This window comes from Cheilinus undulatus, linkage group 9 (assembly GCF_018320785.1).
Source record: "Cheilinus undulatus linkage group 9, ASM1832078v1, whole genome shotgun sequence".
NCBI lineage: Eukaryota > Metazoa > Chordata > Actinopteri > Labriformes > Labridae > Cheilinus > Cheilinus undulatus.
The window spans coordinates 14462315-14469654 of record NC_054873.1 but is presented as its reverse complement, the minus strand read 5'-3'; the positions used below and the strand labels follow the sequence as shown (position 1 = coordinate 14469654).

Below are 7340 nucleotides of genomic sequence, written 5' to 3'. Positions count from 1 at the left end.
GCGCTGTCATTAACTCTTCATGGCTGAGTTGCTGTTGTTCCTAAATGCTTCCACTTTCTAATAATATTACTTACAGTTGATTGTGGAATGTCAAGCAGGGTTTAAATTTCCCAAACCGTCTTATTGCATAGGTGGCATCCATCACTCTACCATGCTTACTAACTGAGATCTTCTGAACGACCCATTTTGTATCACAAAGATTGCAAATGCAGACCACATGGTTTGGTTATTGATTTTTTACACCTGTGGCAAGAAATCTGATTGAAACACCTGATTTCAAAAATCAACAGATATGATTTAAGTAAATTTTGTCAATATACTCTTCTTTTGAGCCACTAACAATGGAGATACTCTGGATAATAAAGAAAAAACTTAAATAAAAGCTGGAAGTTTACCATTCAGTCACATTTTAACTGTTTCATTTACAAACCATTGTGCTGGTAAATACAAGCAAAAAGATGAATAATGTAATCTTCCAAATACTTACAGACCTAAAACTATATTTATTCATCCTTCTTAAAGAGAATGCCCTCATTAAACCTCAAAGTGACTTGACGGCTTCACTGGTGGAGCTATTTAAACACAAATAGCCCCACACACCATGAAAACAAACACATGTAACTTTCCAGATCCATTTATTTGAGTTGATACAGTACTACAGAGGCATTGTTTTGAGTAGAAATACACCCGAATGGATGAATTAAGACATGTTATGGAATTTGAGAAACTCCTACTGTTTTGTTACTCTTAAAAACACCCACTTGGCCACTGCTTTCACAATGAGATGATACCACTTCTATTTGAACAAACACATTTTTTGTGCAGTTTTTCCTGAACACAGTCCAAAGCAGGCCGAAGCGTGAACAGGGAGTATTTTTTGACAATGATTTAAATGGCTTGATCATCAATAAATACAAGTATAAAAACACATTGATAGTAATTTTCAATATCAAAAAAAAAAAAAAAAGTTTCATAAAAGATACCAAAGGCACGCAACTTAATCCACCTTGGCAGTCCAGGATCACCAAAAAAAAAAAAAGAAAAAAAAAAAAAAGTGGCAAAAGCCGACAATAGTAATGAGCAATTACCAAAATAATACTTAAATAACATAATAATACTATTTTATTATTATTGTCATAACAATATCCAGTCAAGTTTTCCTATGATTAGACTTTTTGCTAACTAACAGATATGCACCACTTAGTTCCAGTTTGGCAGAGCTAAAATTTGAGATCCTTTTCATTGCTTTATTTGTTTTTTTCATTTCCAACAGTTTGCCCCTCTCCTGCATAGGTAGAGGTGGAAATGCACTTTTTAGAGCCAGATTTTGATATTTCAAACCATTTTCTTTGATCTCCAATCGATTAAAAGTATTCTTTTTGCTATTTGGAAGATTTTCATTGGCTTCTCCCACTGTTTTCTTGAGAAATATTCCATTACTTCAAGGAAGGAAGTATCTTCTGCCATAACATAAAGCAATATAAAGTTTCTTATATTTTGGAAAATCAAAAACAGAAGCATAATAAAACAAAATACTAACATAGTATAATTTTCTCACTGTAAATCCAGTTGACAATTAAAATGCAGTACAAAAAAGGCAATAAAATGCAATATAATATGCAGTGGGTCTTTCATTTGAACCAATTACCCAGGACCTTTCCTTCACACCAGAGAAGCACTAAAAACATTCAACATGATCTTTTTTCCTCCGGGTCTTCTCCTTGCATGCTTTTCCATCCACATCATTTGATATTTTGGATGATGTCAGTCACCAATCTCCTCTTTTGTTGCCTAAAAATGTAATGCACTTTCTGAGACCTATGCAGATCACACTCTGACTTGACCCTAAAGACAAGCTGTATCAACAGCCTCCAGCATCTCAAATAAAAAGAAAAAATAAACAAACGTGAGGTAAAGCCAAAGTGGGGATGATTTCTTTCACCAATGGGGATTTCAAAGTTAAAGAAAAAGCCATAAAATGACCCTTGGTTGTCCCTTAACCCACGTTGCCAAAGCTTCATCACATCTTTGGTATCAAACAAAAACTTACCATCTACTCTTTCTACTCACTTTCTTTACTTTCACTATTCTACATAACGATTCCTTCAAAACAAATAAATCTAACACCTTGACCTTTCCTGTGCACCACACAAAAGTCCACTCTAATCTTCCCATGCACCACTTCTTCTCACTCTTTCCTTCTCTCTCTAGCTGTAAATATCTACACGCTCCCTCCCTCTTTTACTGTCAAATGAAAACAATAGCTGGCTAATTGTGCTTGGTTGACATAATGGACTAGTATACACAGCTGGAGGGCTGAGCACGCACCACAAATCCCACCTGTGCTGAGTCTGGCTGGTGCTGATAGAGATCTCGAGCACCAACACGTCTCCGCCCTTTGTCTGAGGAATTCGCTGTGTCATCAGCAGGCTAAAACAAACAGCCTTACTTGGCTGTTTTTGAAGAGATTTGGGTGAAATATTAACACGTCTGACAATGAAAACCTCACGTTGAGCGTCTTTGGTAGAAAATAAAACACAGAATCTCTCAACAAACAGCCTGTTTTGGCAGACAGGCGCTAAAAAATGTGAAGAACCAAGGTTCAAAGAGCCAGGCACATTCCAGGACTGTGAGATGGTGTCTGCACCATCTCCCTTCACTTAGTGTCCCGCTAGGTGAGTCCCTCCAGACCCCTGCAAATCTGTGCTCAACCAAGCTACCTAAACTGCTGACAAACCAAACACTGGGCTTAAAGACTGACAAAGAACACAGAGGAGCTCTTTTTCAAGGCTGTTTTTGTGTGTGGAAGAAACCCGGAGGAGACAAGACTGTTTGACATGGACTAGGGCTGCCATGATACCAGAATTTGAAACTTAACTGTGATTGTGGAACAAAAGTAGAAGTCTAAGGCACCCAATGTTGGGCCTTTTCATGCTAAAAGATGCAGAGAAACTCTTGGAAGTATGTCTAAACTGGACAAAAACATTGACAACACATGCGCTACAGAAATGCTGCCAGTATTTCTGTGCAGTCTAGACAGTGTGTAGGACTTTGTTGAGGATTTGGCTACAGTCCTCTACAATGGGGCGACAATGACTGTGGGGCAGGAAGTGACATACATTTCTCTAGCTGAAACCAGAATGACTTACTGGATGACATGTTTTCAGCTCGCTGTCTGAGGTTATGGTGTGTGGCTATTTTTCACAACTGCTAAACTTTGTAAATAGAAATTTAAAAAATCTACTTAGGGGGACAAATTTTAAATTTAACACAACACAAAGTAAGGAAAAACCAAAAAGGGTTAGGGTTAGGCACCCGAGCCCTAAAGGTTAGGGTTAGGGGAGGGGGATAATTCATGGATAACACATCACAAACTAAAGAAAAACCAAAGAGGATTATGGTTAGGCACTCGAATCCTAAAGGTTAGGGTTAGAGTGAGAGGGACGGGAAGGGGGATAGAATTAAAAATAACACACCACAAACTAAGGACCAACCCAACAAGGGTTAGTACATCATTTCCTGCCCCACAATCGAGGATGCTCAGTTGTAGAGGTCTGCAACAGATGAGCCAAATAACCCCACCATACAGGTCTGCATTCAGATGCCTCTCATTTTCTAGCAATTTTTATGGACCTAAACCTCTTCTTCACACCCATCTCATAAAATGATAGTTATTTTAAAGCTTTAGTACTTCTCGGTACAATCAAAAATTAAAATAACTGAAATGGTAGCATTTGAACACATGGAATCAAAAAGTATAAAACATTTTGGCAACCCTTTTCCAAACAAATGAACCCCGAAAACGTGTGCAGAAGGCCCTGGGTCTCTCCACATTCACAATCATCACTTAAAAAAAAAATCACAACTGGCGACAGGTTGGCCTGGCTTTTCCCTCCACTTTTAGGAAATGACATACATAATATGTGTAAGAATCAAAAGGCACTTCCTACATATTCCCAAGTATCATACACATATATAGGAGATATGCTTTTATGAAGGTATATCTGCCTGCAAGCTTTACAAGCACAGGCATACTTATATATGATGAGTATATATATGTTTCCCATTATCACTGAGTAACATAATTATATATGTCAGTTCCACACAAAGAGTTTGGACTCTTCCAGTAATAAGCCAGCACCCACCAGTTAAGCACTTAAAACTAAAAGCTACAAAAATATTAATAAATAATCAGCAATGTCAGTTTTTTTGGAACAAGACCCTGGTTTGTTTCTTTTTTTAAAGGAAGTAAAGATCACAAAAGCATGTGCTCTGTGTGAGTTTTAAGGTGCTTTTGTAAACTCAAACTCAACATCGGTGGCATTTGAAAAGAGCCAACCAGTTTCTGGTTTGCTGCGTTTGTGATTCTAACTTGCCTTCTTGCTGAATATGTAAACATGTTGAACACAGCAAAGTCTATGGGCGGGCTGAGAAAGCAGACTGGGTGGCATTTTCTCCTTCAAGCTCCTTCTCTCTGTCTAACTACGTTTCCCCCTGGTCAGAGAAGTGCATCTTAGTGTGTACCTCTGTGTGTGTGTAGACATATCATTTCCAACATTTCAGCCTCATATGGAAAACCACAGCCTCCCAGAAGGTGTATCCCAGTAACACACTGGTCGTTAAAGCCATTCATATACATCTGTACACACACAGTCATGTTCAGTCCCATCTGCTGCTTCTCTCTCTGCCGCCCGGCTGTTAGGTGAGGTTGCTGCTAATGTCCAAGGCTTGCTGGTACACCTGAGTCATGTCCTCCAGGTCCCCCAGCAAGGAGAAGCTGCCATTGTCCCCTGGGGAGCCTTTCGTTCTGGAGCTGCGGCTGAACTTGGGTCCCTGGAGCGGCGGCGCTGCCTGGAAGCCCTTGAAGTTGGCAAGCTGCAGCAGGTTTTCTGCTGAGACGCAGGCCCTGATGTTTGGGCGGAGATGAGGGGTGGAAGGGTGCCACTCTGCCCCGCTGAGGGAGCTGGGCGACAGGGACAGTACGGAGCTGTCCTCCCCAACGATGCTGGAAGGACGACTCTGACTGCGGGACAGGCCAGAGTCTGCTGAGGGAGGAGGCTCGCCGAGGACTCCAGCCACTGCTGCCGCTGACGGGGGCCCACTGTAGGTGGAGTACTTGCCGTTTCGCTTCAAGATACCTTTTCTCCCCATCACTCTTTTAGGAGGAGAGGTTGCTAGCAGTGACATACTGGCGCCCCCTAACAACTCGGAGGACTCACTGCGCTCTGGTGAGGAGTAGTACCCTGATTCCCGCTGCTGGTTGTTCTTCAGGATGCCTTTCTTTGGCAGAGTGGGCACCATCTTAGCTGGAGAGCCTCCCCCCAAAATCGGCTCCTCTTCCTCTCGATCTGGACTCGAAGCTTCTTCTCCACCCTCAGCACTTTTAGGCAGCACAGCCTGACCACACTCCCCTTCTTCCAGACCGGCAGACTGCTGCTCCTCAGTCACCCTGGTTTTCAAGATACCTTTGGGTCTCTTCAGGCCGGGCTTGTCCTCTGCTCCACCGTTGGTTTGTCCAACCTCCACGTTCTCCTTCTTGGACTTTTTGGGCCTCTGGCGCAGCAGCTGTGGCATGGCAGTAGCCTTTGCTCCAGAACCACGTGGCTCAGTGCGGTTCTGCCAGTCGATAAATCGGGCCAGCATGGGTGAGCCCCCGTGGTCACGTTGGGTCTCGCAGTCGCACACACTGTTCTTCCAGCCCCAGTTCACCCACCAGTGGTTGGCTATGTCCTCCACTGTGGCTCGGCGCTCGGGGTTCACCATCAGCATCCAGCGGATCAGTCCACGGGCATCTAGCAGGAAAAAAACCCAAAACAATCTGTAAGGTTTCTCATACATGATAGCATTTATCTAACCTTGCAAAGTAGATTGATTTGCCTGTTTCCGTTGTTTCCCACTGGTGAATCCATCATGCAAAACTCCTATGTAAACAGATTTGACAGGACAGGACCAATCAGCATGGTTTGAGGGATAAGAGGCAGTACTTCCTGGCGCGGCGAAGTCGTGACGTAAGCTTGACAATATTTCTTCGTTAAAAGTAGACCAAAGAACAGCATTGAGTTGTTTTCTTTTCAAAAATGACAAAAATGGTGTACTGACATGTCTACAGTTGCCATGGTGTTTACTCCTAAGTAGCGATGCACACGTGCAACGTCACGTGTTTTGCTGCTCTGATTGATCGTAAAGATGTGACAGACAGAACAGTCACCAAGCATCCACCAAATTTTTATTTCAAAGGCTCTGCCCTTTCCCAAACACCGTATACAGAAGGTTCCACAGATGGATGTGTGAAACAAATCCATCTGGTGTGTCAGGCTGGCATTTATCACTTTTGAACCTTTTTGTTTGTTCTGTCTCACTGTGTTTTGTTTCTGCTTTGCCCTATCATGACACCCCCCATACAGAAAAAAGGCAATCCCATATACTTTTACAAAGCATTAAATTGAGAAGGGATGTTTCAGTTTGATACTAATAAGCTGAAACTAACCAGGGCATGATGAAGGTTTTATAGTAGAGTAGTTACAGCTGTGTGCAAAAATATATTAGTATAATTGTTGCCAAATGCCACTTTTTTAGTTTTACATAAGCTGGCTTATTGAATTTGAAGGATTGTGAATAGCTTTTGATTGTAACAGTCAGAATAATTTTATTTATTACATGTGTACAAACCACAACAAAGAAACTCCTGCAAGGGATAATCAATTCTGGCATTTTTAAAATTGAACTTTTTAGATCAATTGGAACTATAAACTATAAAATAATTGGACCATATGTGTCGTATCACTACTTTTGGGACACAAAAGCAGCTTAAGAATTAAATGTGTTAATATTTATGCACTTTCAGTGTTTGCCATAGTTGTTAACAACTTAAAATATAGCTTTTTGGTAGCGTTTCTCTATGCAGAAATCATTTATGGTATGATCTCTGCTGCTGTGTGACATCATCTGCAAAGAATCTATACTATCTGTGCATCCCTACTTAGTTTGTTCATCTGTGTAAGTATCAAAAATATCTGATTACATCATATTAGCACAAAAAAAAAAAAATCATGTCTTATTGCATTCCCATCTGGTCTGGGATTACAATACCTCTGGAGGAGAAAGGAAAAAAACTGTAGGGGAAGGGGATGTCTGGGTTGACTTGCTTAGCCTTGATCTGACCATGATGTGACCCTGGAGTGGAAGCAAAAGGATGCATGGATCTCATTTGGACTTGGTAAATGGACTGGAGCTTGTATGGCCCTCTTCTAGTTGACTACTCAAAGTGCTTTTACATTCCAGGTCACAGTAAATGAAGCTCTTGCGTAATGTCAGCCAGGAAGACTTCGCCTACACACTCA

General features: G+C 41.4%; 1 protein-coding gene across 1 annotated transcript in view; it reads right to left on the bottom strand.

Moving 5' to 3' along the window:
* Positions 1 to 629: 629 nt before the first annotated feature.
* The window catches only part of nuak1b (NUAK family, SNF1-like kinase, 1b), a 33761-nt gene continuing 27050 nt past the window's right edge, over positions 630 to 7340 (bottom strand). The window contains exon 7 of the mRNA XM_041795476.1: positions 630 to 5792. Coding sequence (XP_041651410.1) covers positions 4699 to 5792 — 1094 coding nt within the window. The 3' untranslated portion in view covers positions 630 to 4698. The remainder of the gene's footprint in view (positions 5793 to 7340) is intronic.